The sequence below is a fragment of the Pipistrellus kuhlii genome, unplaced genomic scaffold (genome assembly GCF_014108245.1).
Source record: "Pipistrellus kuhlii isolate mPipKuh1 unplaced genomic scaffold, mPipKuh1.p scaffold_m20_p_3, whole genome shotgun sequence".
Lineage (NCBI taxonomy): Eukaryota > Metazoa > Chordata > Mammalia > Chiroptera > Vespertilionidae > Pipistrellus > Pipistrellus kuhlii.
Genome location: NW_023425529.1, coordinates 151,893,386 through 151,910,087, shown reverse-complemented (window position 1 = coordinate 151,910,087; position 16,702 = coordinate 151,893,386). Strand labels below are relative to the sequence as shown.

The 16,702-nt window shown below is 38.2% G+C and overlaps 2 protein-coding genes and 1 pseudogene across 5 annotated transcripts in view; 2 read left to right on the top strand and 1 right to left on the bottom strand.

The window, feature by feature from the left end:
• The window catches only part of PCCA (propionyl-CoA carboxylase subunit alpha), a 348,233-nt gene that overhangs the window by 290,304 nt on the left and 41,227 nt on the right, over positions 1-16,702 (bottom strand). The window lies entirely within an intron of this gene.
• LOC118728278 (TRMT1-like protein) lies at positions 5,525-6,337 on the top strand. The gene has a single exon (XM_036454636.2). It carries the CDS (start codon positions 5,756-5,758, stop codon positions 6,320-6,322), a length of 567 nt encoding a protein of 188 aa, XP_036310529.1. The 5' UTR covers positions 5,525-5,755; the 3' UTR covers positions 6,323-6,337.
• LOC118728537 lies at positions 8,899-10,359 on the top strand (annotated as a pseudogene).

Sequence of the window (16,702 nt, the reverse complement as noted above, 5' to 3'; positions counted from 1 at the left end):
GTGAATTTCTTGTGACTCCATTTCTTTCAGAATCAGTGGACCAAATCTCTCATGTTTAGCAATAGCACTATCTTTAAATGAGTACTTCTAGTCAAGGTAGCCTGCTCGCAGTGCATTTGCAATACAACTGTCAGTGATTTTCTCCCATGAATTCTTCACCCAAGTCACAACTTCTTGCAGTTTAGGTTCCACAAAATTTCCACGCTGATTTCTCTCCATTCTATTTTCAATATAGTCATTAATTTCCATGCCCAAATTGTCTTTGAATGGCTTGTTTACTGCAATATCAAGAGTCTGGAGATAGGCCGTCATTCCTGCGGGAATCATTATCTGATCTATTTTTCTTTCGTGAAGAAATGTCTTCATGTCTTTAGCGCAATGAGTGCTGGCTGCATCCCAGAGTAGCAGACCTCTTTGGCTCCCTCGCATAACAAGTGGCAGCATTAAATCAACCCACTTCCTTATAACTGCTTGTGTGGCCCAGGCTTTTTCAGTTTCAAGAATAAAAATGCCCAAAACACATTCAATCTTTTCCTTCTTGCCCTTAGAAATGATTAAAGGTGGGGTTTTAGCCGAAGCCGGTTTGGTTCAGTGGTAGAGCATCAGTCTGCGGACTGAAAGGTCCCAGGTTCGATTCCGATCAAGGGCATGTACCATGGTTGTGGGCACATCCCCAGTAGGGGGTGTGCAAGAGGCAGCTGGTCGATGTTTCTCTCTCATCGACATTTCTAGCTCTCTATCTCTCTCCCTTCCTCTCTGTAAAAAAAATATCAATAAAATATATTTAATAATAAAAAAAAAAAAGAAGGTGGGGTTTTAATGCCATCCAGACGAGTTGCCAAAATACAGGAAACGTGCACTTTCGTAAGCAGTGGAGGGAATGTACCCCGCTGTCCAATTGTTGTTTGAGATGATTGGCCCATAAACACTGCAGTTTCATCCATAGCAATCATGTTGGAAAGATTGTATTTAGAGAAGTCAGCATCATCAATAAAGGACTTGAATACAAGTGCTCGCTTAATAACTTGAGTATCTTCCAACCTAAACAATATTGTAGATCTTCTTAAAGACAGTTCACTTCGCTGAAGGAAATTATCCAGCCAGTGTTGTGATGCTTTCAAGTCTTTGGGGGCTACGTCAAACTGTGGTGCCATTGCAAGGGCAAATTCTTGAATCTGAGCCCTATTCACAACCAAAGCCTTGCTCTCCTGTCAACAACCCATTCACAAATCAGGTCTTCCAGCTCAGAAAATAATGGTTGCTGACCTGATCCACACTTGCGCTTTTTAGCATTTCCCTTGTCCACTTGTTCAATGACATTACCATACTCTGCTCGCCATTTTCAGACCAATCGAATATTCAACATCTCTTTGCAGAAAGCAGTAAGATTTTGGCCCCAAAAGTCTTCCACAATTCCTTTCTTGTACTCCACGAAGTAGCTTTTTCTTTTTGAGCTCATTTCTAGGGGTAAAAAAAGGAATTGGGGTATCAAGGTGGGGGGAGGGGGACCACTTAAAATGACACTGTGGGGATCAGAGGGGGGAATCAAAATGGCACAGGAGAATCAGAGGGGGGATTACCATTTTAGTAACCCCTTTTGATCCTCCTGTGTCATTTTGATTGCCCCCTCTGATCCTCCTGTGTCATTTTAAGTGATACCCCTCCCCTCACCCCTGTGCCACTGAACACCATCACCAGACATCCCCCCTACTCCTTTATCAGACATTTACCCCCTGGGGCCTGCCTGGGGACTCTCACTGGGCTTGCTGGGGCCTGGATCTTGGCTGGAGCAGGGTCTGCCACTGACTGAGAACCTTCAGTCATCATGAGGGCGGCCACGAGCATCAGGTAGTGTCACCAGAGACAGACCAGCACTCACCACCTTCGCCACGTCCCATCCGCTCTAATCCTGTTCTTCTACACACATCTGCGAAAGTCTCCTCCTCTCTCTCGCCCTGCGCTCACAGCTCCGACCTCTGCTCTGCCTCCACACAGCAGTGATGTCAGGACTCTGCGTAACATCACTGGTTGCTAGATGCCAGTCAGGGAGGCCCTAGCGACCAGTTTACGGTAAACTAATTTTCATTCTGAGACAGAGCCTAGGGGGGCCTTATTTTCAGAAGGGGGATGCCTTATATTTCACTCAGAAGGAAACCTGTAAGTAGGTCTTATTTTCAGAGGATGTTTTATTTTCCGGGAAACACGGTAGCTTTCCTTAGCGGAAGGGAGTCAGAAGCTCCTGACTGTACTAAACCCCAGTTCCAACTGCACTGAATCCCAGTTCCAGGCAAAACCCCGTGGATCCACGCTCTTACAGGGGGATCAGGACTGTCAGGTGGAAACTCAGGGGTGCAGAAGAAGGCAGAAATCTGGAGGCGCACACAAGGGCAGGGTTGACAGGAAGCCAAGACTGTCTTCTCAGCCCTGATACTCTGCTCCATCCAAGCTGAGCACAGAGCCTTTTGGATTTTGCAAGTCTGGTCCTATAAGGCAGTCTCCAGCACAGGACTCCCAGCGTAGATACAGCTGATTCTCACAGCCAATTTGCCTGGAGATCAATTCCTCCCAGTGATACCAACAACAATTAAGACTTAACTACAACAAGGCTGTACACACAGTCCACAAAGGGGTGCACCAAGAGTGTCCACCTCAGGTAACTGGTGAGACCGACCCACTGGGCCATAAAGGACACCTACCACACAAAGCCACCCTACCAATACAGGAAAGCAGTGAAAATGTGGAGACGGAGTAACAGGTCACAAACAAAAGAAATGGGGAGGGGGGGGAACGAATGGATACAGAATTCAAAACCATGGTTATAAGGTTTTTCAAGAATTTCATAGAAAAGGATGATAAATTGAGTGAGACCCTTGAGGATAAGAAAAAAAAACCAACTAGAAATTAAACATACACTGACTGAAATAAAAAAAATATTATACAGAGACCTAACAGCAGACTAGAGAAACGCAAGAATCAAGTCAAAGATTTGAAAAACAAAAAAGAAAAAAAAATCAGACAAACAAAAAGAATCCAAAAAGTTGAAGACAGTGTAAGAAGCCTCTGGGATAACTCAATCGTACCAAGATCAGAATTATGAGTGTGCCAGAAGAAGAAAGAGAGCAAGATAATGAAAACCTATTTGAAGAAATAATGACTGAAAACTTCACCCATCTGGTGAAAGATACAGACTTACAAGTCCAGGAAGGGCACAGAAACTCAAACAAAAGAAATCCAAAGAGGACCACACCAACACACATCATAATTAAAATGCCAAGAGCAAAAGATAAAGAGAAAATATTAAAAGCAGCAAGAGAAAAATAGTTAGTTACCTATAAGGGAGCATCCATACGATTGTCAGCTGATTTCTCAACAGAAACTATGCAGGCCAGAAGGGAGTGGCAAGAAATATTCAGTGATGAATAGCAAGCAACTACAACCAAGAATACTCTACCCAGCAAAGCTATCATTCAGAATGGAAGGTCAGATTCACAGATAAGAAAAAGCTAAAGGAGTTCATCACTACCAAACCAGTATTATATGAAATGCTGAAAGGTTTTCTTTAAGAAGAAAAAAGTAAAGATAAAAATTATGAACAACAAATACATATCTATCAACAAGTGAACCTAAAACTTAAGTGAATTAAAAATTTGAGGAACAGAATAAACTGGTGAATATAATAGAATCAGGGGCATAGAAAGGGAATGGACTGATAATTCTCAGGGGGAAAGGAGTATGGGGGTGCAGGAAGAGACTGGACAAAAATCATACACCTATGGATGAGGACAATGCAGGGGGGGGGGAGTGTAAGGGCAGAGGGTGGGTTAGGAACTGGGTGGAGGGGAGCTATGTGGGGGGGGGGAGAGGAGAAACAACTGTAATAATCTAAACAATAAAGATTTGTTAAATAAAAAAAAATTATATGTCTGTTATAATTTACACATTCTTCTCCTTGATATGATAAGGTCCTGCTAGACAGAAGTTGTGTCTTAAAATTCTTTTTATTAATCTCCTTCAGCACAGTGTCATGTGCTAAAAGCTTAAATGTACAAATGAATGGAGATTTATTTAATAATTTTCATTGTCTAGCTATTGTCTGTGTGGTAAAAGTCTAACTGCACAATATTAAACCTTCTCCTCTCAGCATTACATATGGGAAATGAGGGTTGTACGGGGGGGGGGGGGGGGGGGGGAATGAAAAGATATATATACACACATGTTTATATTTATATGTCCAAAATTTCTACAATGAATATGCATCAAAAAGTAAAAAGATAATCCTAATTGCATTTGACATATATTCCCAGTCTTTTCTCTAAATATACTTTTGTAACCATATCGCATATATAATTTTGCATCCTCTTGTTTTTTAACATCATAATAGACATTTTTTCCTATGTTATCACAAATTCTTTGTAATCATACTGAGAAGGTAGCTCAAAACCTAAGATGTTTTAGGAGATGAATATATTGGCTGAATAAACCAGTATATTGAAGTTCAAATAAATTAAATATCAAAAGCAGGTCAAGACTGCCTACGGAATTTACAAAGAAAGGCAAAACACACACCTTTCTTTGTAAAGAAAGAGTTGGTTGGTTTCCTTTCTTCTATTTCTTAGAAACAAACCTTACTTAGGGGAGAAAAGTATATTAGAAGCTCAACAATCCCACAGTCTAGTCCAGGGTCAGTACTGGCAAAATGCTGGCCAAAGCCATTTGATATGAAAAACTAGAATCATCTGCTGCTTCAGCTCCTAAGAAGCTATGAATGAGTCAACTAGGAAAGAATAGTTTAAAAACTTTTGAAACTCAATTTCAATTTTGCTGTTATTGTTGTACTAAATGTATGAGGTGATGTCTTTATCTTAATACAAAACAAGCTATTCAAGCACTACAGATGCTTTTCTGAAGGATGACTTAACTTGACTAAGCTGACTAGAGGTATTATGTTTCAAAAAGTTCAACATCTTGAAAAATATAAATTCCTTTTTATATAGTTCAAATATATATAACAATCATGAACAGTTTAAACTAAAGTAAACTGATCAATTAAATAAGATGGATATAGTTTCAAAAAGAAAGGCAATTTAAATACTAAAATTAGAAGTAAAACAGTCTTCATAAACTTTTCCAATAGGAAAGTTTCCAAGTTTTTAAAAATTATTAGTTTCTTCCTCAAGCATTTAGTTTTATATTTTGAACACTTTCATTCTTTAGATAAAGAGAAGAATATTACTTGTATCAAGGTGTGTTTTTCAACTTAACAGGACAAAAAAAAGTCATCCTTATTGACATCTTAAAAATGAATTTAAATGCTTGGATATAGATAAAAATTATGAGAGAATCCAAGATGGCGCCATAGGTAACACCTAACTGCAGCCTCACACAACAATTTCAATAAAATACAACTAAAATACAAAATGGACATTACCCCAAGAACTACAGGAAAGTCAACTAACTGGAAATTCTACAATGAGAAGGAAAGAGAAAACCAGAAGGAAAAGCAGAGGAGCTGTAAAAGCCTATGAGCTGCAGCTGAATGTAACAAAGGCATAGAAGTATTATTTGCAGTGGCTCTGGAACATTTTGTCTTGGTGGTTGTGAGAGTTTTGAGGGGGCCTACTTCTGCAGATGAAACAGCCAAGAAGATACAGTATCTGATACATTGTCAGTAGTGTGAAGAGAGAATTTTTCAGAAGGATGGTAATATAGTAGAAGAAAACCGTATAGACAGCTGCCCTGTAACTGTCATGGAAGCATGCCTGTAACTGTCATGGAAGCATGCCTGGAAGCAGCAATAGAACTTGGACCTCTATGGTCAAGCTCCCTCTTCAATACTGGATTTCTCAAAAGAATGCTATTTGAATCTCTTCACCATGGTTTAGATGACATTCAGCCCCTAATAAAGACATTAATCTTTGAGTCAGAGTGTAATCCTCAAAGTCAGTTTTCAGTTCATTCACCTTCAAATCTCACCAAGCAAGAATGTGATATATCTATTAAAACTACAGATGATATCACAACAGATAATTACATTGCACAAGGAAAAAGAAAATGTACTGAAAAAATCACAAATTTAGCCAAGAAACAAAAGACTGATTCCAGTACTGAACATCCTCCCTTTTATTACAACATCCACAGACACAGCATTAAAGAAATGAATATGCCAAAATTAAAAAAGTTTCTGTGCTATCTTTCTCAAGCAGGCTTTAGAGTGAGCCGAACTCATTTTGACCCAATGGGTGTCCGTACAGATGCACCTCTGTTGCAGTTTAAATCTATCCTTTTAAAGTACAGCACTCCCACCTACACTAGAGGACAGTAAGAGGGCCATGTCCAGTCTACATCAGAAGACACAGTAGCGGACAGGGATGAAATGTCAGTGAATGAAAAAGCAGAAGCAAGCAGCTGTAGAAGATGGTAAAAGTAGTATTCCCAATCTGTATAGATTGTCTGCCTAATACTTCATACCAACTGTAGTTCTTTTTTTATTCTTTCAATTCAGTGGTGTAAAAATAAAAAACAGTGCTGTTTTCATTTAAAAAAAAAATTATACCAGAATTTTAAAACTCTGAATTTGTGGAAATTTTTCTATTAATCCATCAGATGCCTAAAATATGCTGAAAAGACACTGTGCTTGGTCCCTATCCTTCTGAAATAAATTGAATCTTAGTGTTAAAAAAGTAGGTTACCCCAGATCCGAGTCAAAGTTTTTAAATACCTTCTAAACTAGTACAAACTGAGAAAGATAGGGAACACAGCAACTTTAAAGTTGTTTTCATGCTGGGAGATTACTTAAAATCTATCACTTCAACAAGATCTGTAGTTATGTGGGCATTATTTATAATAACCATGAATATCTGAGTTTTCCTTGTAATATCCTTCAATGCAAACACTAGGTAGAACACTGGAGGATGACAAAATAAAGATTAAATGTGTTCTTGCCTGAGAACAGCAGCGACTCACACAATTTGACCAGACTTCAGTATGCAGCAAACCTAACCAAATTCTCTAGCTTTACCAACAAACATAAATTATCTTTACAGACTGAAAAGTTAAAGGAAGGATTGCCAATTGCATCAATCTAGATTTGAAGAACTGGAAGAAATTAATTTTCAAACAAGCAGATAAAATCCTATTTATAAGAAGGAAAAAGAAGGAAAAAAAAAGAAGAAAAACGAAAAGAATCCTTCTATTTTATATAAAGAGTCTAAAGTCTCAAGAGCAATTTTATCCATAGAAAATTGATTTTTTTATGTCAGTATATTATTATATTTGCTCCAATTTCATTTTGTAAAACTAAATGTGTAGCACTATGACACATTTATTCATGATTACTTTTGTATGGCAAAATTAGTGGGGGAGAGGGGAAAGGTGAAGAGTGCCACTGTTAAGAACTCCTGGTCTATGCTTTTATTTAAAGTATGTAACCATAAAAATATGAAATCTTTTAGTGTGATATTTTAAAACCATTAATAGCATTATTATGCTATATGTCATTCTACATGGTCGCCTTCAATCTTGTATATATATATAGTATGGCTTAGAGATGTTCTCTGTCAATATGTAGAGATCTACCTCATCTACACTAATCTACACTAATAAAAGAGAAATATTCAAATTGACTGTCACTTTGCAATGCCCACCAGCCAATCAGGAATGAGTATGCAAATTAACCTCATCACTTTCATGGAGACTGACATCAGGGAGGAGGCAGCTCCCAGCATGGCCTGTTGGCCTTCACCCAGCAAACAGGGAGCAGGCAAGTACAGCTGCAGGCAGTTCCCACCACGGCCTGCTTGGCAGTCACTGGTGTGGAGCAGGCAGGCCCTGCAGAAAGCAGAGAACCACAAGGAGTAGGCCTTAATTGTCAGTAGGACATCCCCTGAGGGCTCCCAGATTGGAGACAATGCAGGTCAGGCTGAGGGACACACACACCCCCAGCATGAATTTTGTGCACCAGGCCTCTAGATCTTTATAACTACCAAAGAATGCTCAGATATGACTCTATCAGTTTCCCAACCATTCATTCCCACTGCTGATGGACACTTTTCAGGGAGGACACCTGGCTGAATGATCAAAATGAGGTTTCCTAACCAGACATCTTGTCAATTGCCCCAGGGCCTCTTCCTGCTCTAGATTTTTCTCTCCTGGAGGGTCTCCCACCTTTTGCAACCATGTTTTAGACTGGGGCTTTCTATTGAATGATCCCATTGGCTATCTATCTTTCAGAAATTCCTCAGTTTCTAGCACCATAATCCCACCTCCACTTTCCATCAGAATATTGGTTTGCTATTTTTGTTGTTGTTATAAATGTTTCTCTTCCATGAAAATTTGGGACAGAAAGTGAAGTCCCACCAGCCTGAATTAGAAGTAAAGACTTTTTTAAAGTTTGCATTTCTTACCAGGAAAAGATAGCATGAGTATTTTATTTTAATTTAAAAAATCAAAAATTGTTAAGAAAAATAATATAGTTTTCTAAAACCAAACAGTTAGTTTAGGATGTCATGAAAGACATCAACAAATCCTAATTGAGAATCTAATCTGATTTACAAATGGGTATGTGAGCCCTGACTGGTGGGGCTCTGTGGTCAGAGCATCAGCCTGCACATCAGAGGGTCTTGGGTTCAATTCCCACTCAAGGGCACTTACCTGGTTGCAGGTCCAATCCCTGCCCCAGGTGGGCACATGTGGGAGGCAACCAATCGATATTATCTCTGTCACCCATCTCTCTCTCTCCCCTCCCTTCCACACTAAAATCAATGGGGGGAAAAAATATCTTCACTCCTCAGAGAATTAAAAAAAAAAAAAAAAAAAAAGGAGGTGGGGGTAATGTGAAAGTGAGCAGACAATTCTTAACTTACTACAACCATAAATGCACATGTTACCACTCCTCTAGTCATGCATTTCAATGCTGGGTATCTTTCTCGTAGTACCTCTTCTACCTATCAAGGCATTCAGAGGAACTCCAAAAGCTGGCTTTCTAATCCAGATTCTACTTCCCAAATTATCCAGTTTTGCTCCTGGGTTCACAAAAGTCATAAAGAGCTCTGGGTAGTGGCTGCTGCTGGGCTTTGGCTTCTCACTGGAGGGTGAGAGCTGTGGACAGCGGCCCCGGTACCCCACACCCTGGCACCTGCTGCCAGGTGTGCGCCCACCCACTGCACCCCGAGCCCACTGATTCCCTCCTAAGTCCCCAGCTGCTGCTGTTGCGGCCCCCAGAGCATTACAGACACAGGCCATCAAGTGTGTTGTGGTGGGAGATGGAGCTATAGGAAAACTTGCCTACTGATCAGTTATACCACCAATGTATTTCCTGGAGAACATATCCCCACTGTCTTAGACAACTATTCTGCCAATGTTATGGGAGATGGAAAACAGATGAATCTGGGCTTATGGGATACTGCTGGACAAGATTATGACAGATTACCTACCCTCTCCTATCCGCAGACAGTTGGAGAAACGGTAAGGATATAACCTCCAGGGGCAAAGACAAGCCGATTGCCAATGTATTCTTAATTTGCTGTTCTCTTGTGAGTCCTGCGTCATTTGAGAATGTTTGTGCAAAGTGGAACCCTGAAGTTCGAGACACCATTGTCCCAACACTCCAATCATCCTGATGGGGACCAAGCTTATCTTAGGGATAAAGACACGACTGAGAAACATAAGGAGAAGCTGACACCCATAACCCTACCCACAGTGTTCAGCCATGGCCAAGATCGGTGCTGTAAAATACCTACAGTGGTCAGCTCTCACACAGTGAGGCCTCAAGAGTGTTTGATGAAGCTTTCAAGCCATCCTCTGTCAGCCTTCCTTCAGAAGAGGGAAAAAAATGCCTGCTATTGTAAATGTCTGGGCCTCTCCCTGCCACCTTGATGCCTGGGAACCTTTGTATGCTTTGCTCAAAAACAATGGCGCATTCGCACTCAACGCCAAGTTTTTGTTACAAATTAGCTTTTCCATAAAACCATATGGAAATCAGTAATTTTTAGGTTTTATTTAAACAAAAAGTGTAAGGATTCAAATTTTCACATTCTATTAAAATTTAGCCCTAAGTTTTCTTAAAGCCTTATTTTTCAAAAGCCCCTATTCTTGCTCAGATAGAGTTGCCAAAATTCCTTGTGAACTAAATTGCACTGGTGTGCTAAGAGCACTGAGCACTGAACTGTTTAAAGGCCTTTGTCTTGGAGACTCCCTTCTAAAGTTAGGGAAGGCAGCCACAAGCCAATGAGTTTCACACACAGCCTCCTTTGCAAAATGTTGCCATTCATAATTTATCAACCCATGTTCCTTCCCTAACATTGTACTGTATATCAACTCAACTCTTTGGATTGATCTTCTTTATTTCCTAGTGAGATTTTTTAAAATTCTATATTAGCTTTTGCCCTAACTTGTTTGGCTCAGTGGATAGAGCGTCGGTCTGTGGACTGAAGGGTCCCAGGTTCAATTCTGGTCAAGGGCATGTACGTTGGTTGCGGGCACATTGCCGGTGGGGGGTGTGCAAGAGGCAGCTGACCAATGTTTCTCTCTCATTGATGTTTCTAACTCTCTACCCCTCTCCCTCCCTCTCTGTAAAAAAACCAATAAAATATTTAAAAAATTATTTTTTAAAAAATAAATAAAATAAAAATTCTATATTAGCTTTTGCTGAGATCGTGAACAGAACCCTTCTTCGAGTGTTCATCTGATGAAGTATTCTGCTCTCGAGGGCACACTGGGGTGGAGTCCGAGGAATACTTGATGTGATCAAATGATGAAGACAGTATTTGATAAAATACCAAGTGGAGATTAATTTATACTACATTTTATGCATAACAAACGAAATAAGTGTCACGGGTAAGATTTGAAAAAGGTTAGTTTCTGTCAAATGCAGTAGATGGTGAAAGTTAATATTAATCAGTGTTTTCTTAATATTTTCCTTTTTCTTAAAATTGTAATCCCTCCCACAACTGGGCATTTAATTCATCTTGGAACTGGTCATTCCCATAGTTGCTAACTTAGTGCTTTTCTATAGACTCCCTTCTCAATGAGCAATATGCCTCCTTGTATAAAATCTTTCTTGATAATGCATTAATTTTTTCTGTAGATTGTAAAAGTACATTCCTGTTTTCACGTTCTTTTATTCAAAGCTAATCAAGTGCTTTCCTTAGTTTTCTAGTAACTAGATATAAAAGTCACACGCTGCATCTCTACAGTTTTGTAAGTATTTTAGATATTCTTAAACAACGAACCTTCTTACCACTACCATCTTGCCAGACTACGATCCTTCTTACCACCACCATCTTGCCAGATCCCGGCACTATACCTTGGCCGCAACGGGCCCCTCCATCTTCCTGTGTGGACACACTTGCTGTTGCTCTGCCTAATCATGTTCCTTTGGGTGGAGGTTGTAACCTTGTGCTTGTGCTAACGACGTTCTGTACAGCTTACCCACTGGCAAGAATACAAAACTGGACCTTTCAACCACTAGAACAACATCTTTTAAATGACATTTGCAGACTTGTGGAGTGTTTTTACACTGATCTTTTGCTAATGCAGTTAGCAGTATGTTTTGCATGTATGACTTAATAAATCCTAGAATCATAAAAAAAAAGTCATAAAAACCCTTGATTTACAGTTTATGATTGGTTTGTTTCTCACTAAGAGCTTCAGATAAATATTAAAATCAACCACTCAAATGCTCCTCTCTCATGAAAACTCCTGGTACTCTATAGCAGAAAAAAAAAAAGTTTAATGACGCTGTAACGATTTGTTTTTTATTTCAAAACCTAACCTTTCTCCAAATCCAATGTCTGGCTGGCTTGGGAAAGAAGACATTGGCATGTCTTTTATGTGTGGAAGAGTAAATAAATATATTTAACATCTGGTCAACAGAAGATAGACAAATCCTATTTTAATAGAAGTGTCAGCTGGCTCTATGGACAGAAAGAACTAGAAAGAAAAGCTGTCCAAGCAAAACAAAATTTGTATATAATAGAAAGATCAAGAAAATAAATATCTGAGTATTACTTACACACTCAAAGTAATCAAAACATTTTCCCTAAAAACATGAGTTCCTAATTCTGTTTATGCCATACTGGTCTCTGCTTTCCACTATCTTTTTCTAATTTAAATATTCTATGTGGTACCCACCATATCCCTTTACCATTAAATAAATCCTGAACATTTCCCATTCCCTTTCCTGACTCATTCTATTTATCACAAGCACTCTGCTATAGGGATATAAAGAGACTGACAAATCACAGTCCCCTTCCCTCCATGAGTTTAGTCCACTACAAATAACAGTATTCTATATTAAATGCAAATAAAAGTAATAAAGAAGATTATATACAACTTGCAAATATAGAATATGGTTTTATAAAGAATCAGTTATTGAAATGTAAAACTGGATTTCTATTAAATGGGGAAAATGAGAAGGGAATTAGCAACAGAGAAAACACATTCAAAATGACGCCCTGGCCAGTGGAGCTCAGGTGGCTGGGCATCATCCCATGCATCAAAAGGTCACTAGTTCAATTCCTGGCCAGGGCACATTCCTGGATTGCCAGATCCATCTCCAGTAGGAGGCCTGCAAGAGGCAGCTGATCAATGTTATATTCTCACATCAATGTTTCTCTTTCCCTGTCCATTCCTTGAAAAGTCAACGAATTTTTTTTAATGTAGAACTGTGAAAGGCCCTGGTCCATTCAAAAATCTGTGAAATGGCTTGAAATTAAGGTGGATAAGGAGACACTAATGAGAGAAAATGGTGAAAGGGAATGATAGAGTAGAAAGAATCAGGTTGAAAGGAATTTTGAATGCCATAGTAAAGAGTTGGGACTTTAACCAGGAAGTCAGTGGTTCTCAATGTTTATCTTCTATGAAAAGAAAACATTCATAGGAGAAATGTTATATACTCCTTCATTACAGCAGGCTGCTGCAGTTGAGCCATTTCAAGCAATTAGCTGTAAACACTCAACTTTCTCTCCCACTAATCTCAGAGGAAGCTTAACAAGTAATTCTCTTAACAATGAAAACCTCTTTTCTTTTCCTCAAATGTTGCCTAACCAACTTTTCCCATGATTATAGGATATATAGCATAATACATACAGTATAAACACTCATTCAGCTGCATTAAATTCCTTCCCATAGTTGTTTTAAGAAACACACTGGCCATTTTAATTCCAGGTATGATGAAATAACCATATTTCATCCTGTGTGTCCACTGAATGCAACTATGAAAATCTGAACTGAGAATACATGAATCAACTATTTGCAAACTCTTAAGAACAAATAATAGGCAGATCAAGGGAGAACAGAATTCAAATTACTGTAAACCAGAAGTGAGTTTTAAGATTTTCCTTTCCTCCATGATCCCCTTGCCTAATCAACAAAGCGTAATATCCAGAGTACCAGGCATTAGGGTGCTGACAAGAGAACTCCAGGAGAAGCCCTGTATTTCTGACTAAAAAAGAAAAGGGAGCTCCTAACACAACACTACAGAATCCCCCAGGGTTGTTGGGTTTGGAAAGGGGGAGAAGTGTCCTATTTTGTATTTATTTTTCTTTGTTTGTTTTTATTGATTTCAGAGAGAAGAAGGGAAAGGGAGAGAGAGAGAAACATTGATCAACTACCTCCTGCATGTCCCCTATTGGGGTTCAACTCAGGCATGTGCCCTGACCAGTAATCAAACTGGTGATCTCCAGGTGCATGAGTCCACACTCAACCACTGAGCCACGCCAGCCAGGCTGTTATGTTTTGTATTTAAGCTCAATTACTTTGTGCCCCAACCCTGAAGTAATTCTATTACTACAACAACTAGGTGGCAAAAATGGAAGCCAGTAGGACCCAAAACATTCTGAGGGAACATTCTTCTCCATTCATGAAACTGCAGTCCCAAGAGGGAGGGTAACTATCCCCATTGTTTTTGTTTGTGATATAAGAAGAAATATAGATTTGGTCTCTACTCCCAGTTTCTGACACAGAGCTCCTAAAATCCTTGTTAATTTCCTAATAGATAGGTCTGCTGAGACCATCTTTTGTTCTAACATTTGATCTTTGACCCAGTTCCTGCCACAAGAACTGCTAAGACCCTTGGAATCTCAGAGTGATAAGAGTGTCTTTATGTCTGGCAGTAAAATGATTGGTGGGTGGGAACCCTTAGATAGCATCAGGATGGGGGGCTGGTCTCCAGAAAGAAGGCTTGATTAGAGAGTTGGAACTGATAAAACTAAGAAAGAAAAGAAATAGAATCTTATGATATGCTCAATCAAAACCACAAAAACCAATAAAAGAGTGGAAGACTAAAATAGAAACAAAGAACAAGGGCAACAAATAGAAAAGTTAGAAATACAGTTAATATTAGTCCAACCATATCAATAATCACTTTGAATGTCAATAGTCTAAATGCGCCAATTAAAAGGCAAAGATTGTTGCAGTCAGATCAAAAAACAAGACCTAACTACATGTTATCTATAAGAATCCCACTTTAAATATAAAGACACATATAGATTAAAAGTAAATAGATGGAGAAAAATATACCATGATAACACTAATAAAAATAAAGCAAAAGTAGCTATATTAATTTCTGACAGAGCAGACTGTAAAGCAAGGGAATTTATAGTTGATAGAGTATGCATAACATGATGATAAAGGAGTCAATTCTTCCAGAAGACATAACAATCCATGTGTGTGTGCCTAACAACAGAGCATAACATGAGGCAAAAACTGATAAAATTGCAAAGAAACACACAGTGATCCACGATCATAGCTGGACCTCAACAGCTATACATCAATGGATAGATCCAGCAGGCAAAAATCAGGAAGGACATAGTTAAATTCAACAATACCATCAATCAATTGGATATAATTGACATATATACACTACTTTACCCAACAGCAATATACACTTTCTTTTACACTGAACATTCACCAAGGTAGACTACATTTTGGGCCATAAAATATACCTAAATAAATTTAAGAGAATAGAAATCATATAATATCTGCACAGCAGAATTAAAGTAGAACTCAATAACAAAGATAACTAGAAAACCAAAAGACAGATTAAAGATTAAACAACAAACTTCCAAGTAACACATGGGTCAAAGAAAAACTCTCAAGAGAAATTATAAAATATTTTTAACTAAATTCAAGTGAAAACACAACAAATTTGTGGGATGTAGTGAAAATAATGCTTAGAGGAAATTTTATAGCACTGAATAAATATATTAGAAAAGAAGACCTAAAAATCTAAGTTTCTACCTTGAAAAACTAAAACAAAAAAAAAGAGCACATTAAATCCTAAGTAAGCAAAGAAATCATAAGAATTAAAGCAGAAATCAATGACACTGAAAGTAGGAGATCAACAGAAAAAGTCAATAAAACCAAAAGCTGGTTCCTTGGAAAAAAAAAAAAAAAAAATTATAAGCCTTCAACAAGGCTAAGAAAAAGAGAGAGCAGAAACAAATTACTAATATCAGAAATGCAAGATGGGATATCACTACAGATCCCATGGCATTAAAAGGAAAATAATGGAATACTGGAAACAACTCTATGCCCACAAATTTAATAACCCAGGCAAAATTAACCAAACCCTTGAAAACCCCAAGTTGCCAAAATTCACACCAAGAGAAATAGATCTGTATCTACTTGAGAAATTAAATCAATAATAACCTTCCAACACAGATAGCACCAGGCCCACGTGGTTTCATTAGTGAATTCTACCAAACACTTAATTAAAAAATTATACCAATTCTCTACAATCTCTCTCAGAAGACAGAAGCGGAGGAATACTTTCTAATTTGTTTTATAAAGCCACCATTTCCCTAATACCAAAACCAGACAAAGACTTTACAAGAAAACTACCAACCAATGTCTCTTAGAAGCATACCTGCAAAAATCCTCAAAGATACCAGCAAGTTGACTACAACAATATATTAAAAGAATTACAGACCATAAACAAGTGGAATTTATCCCAGGCATTCAAGGCTAGTTTGATTTTTTCAAATATATAAATCAGGATATAAGACAACTTTGTTTGCAGATGACATGATTGTGTAGAAAATTTGAAACAAAAGACAAAAAATAAAAATTAAAAAAAAATCCTGGATCTAATGGCAAAGTTTCAGGATACAAGATAATTTTTCAAAATGTGAGTTGTTTTTCTATATACCAACAATAAACAAGTAAAATTTGAAATTTAAAACATAGTATCATTTATATTAGCATACCTAAAAATAAGTGTAACAGTATATATACAAGATCTATATGAGGAAAATTACAAAACTCTGATGAATAAAATCAAATATCAACTAAATAAGTGGATCGATATTCCATGTTCAAGAGATATCTTCCCATCTTGATCTATAAATCAAAGTCCCACAAGTTATTTTGTGAATATCAACAAACATATTGAACATGGAATATCTTCCCATCTTGATCTATAAATCAAAGTCCCACAAGTTATTTTGTGAATATCAACAAACATATTCTAAAGTTTATATAGAGAGACAAAAGAGCTACAAATATTAAAGGAGAGCAAAACTGGAGTATTGACACTGAATTGGGAAATTTTGACTGGAAGTTCGGATGTTTCCCAGGGCAGGACGGTCCCCGGGTTCTTGTCCCATGGAGTCGAAGAATGAAACCACAGGCAAAAGATGGTATAGTAAAAGTGGAAATTTATTGAAAAACAAGCACAGACTCCCACATGGGAAGAGGAAAAGAG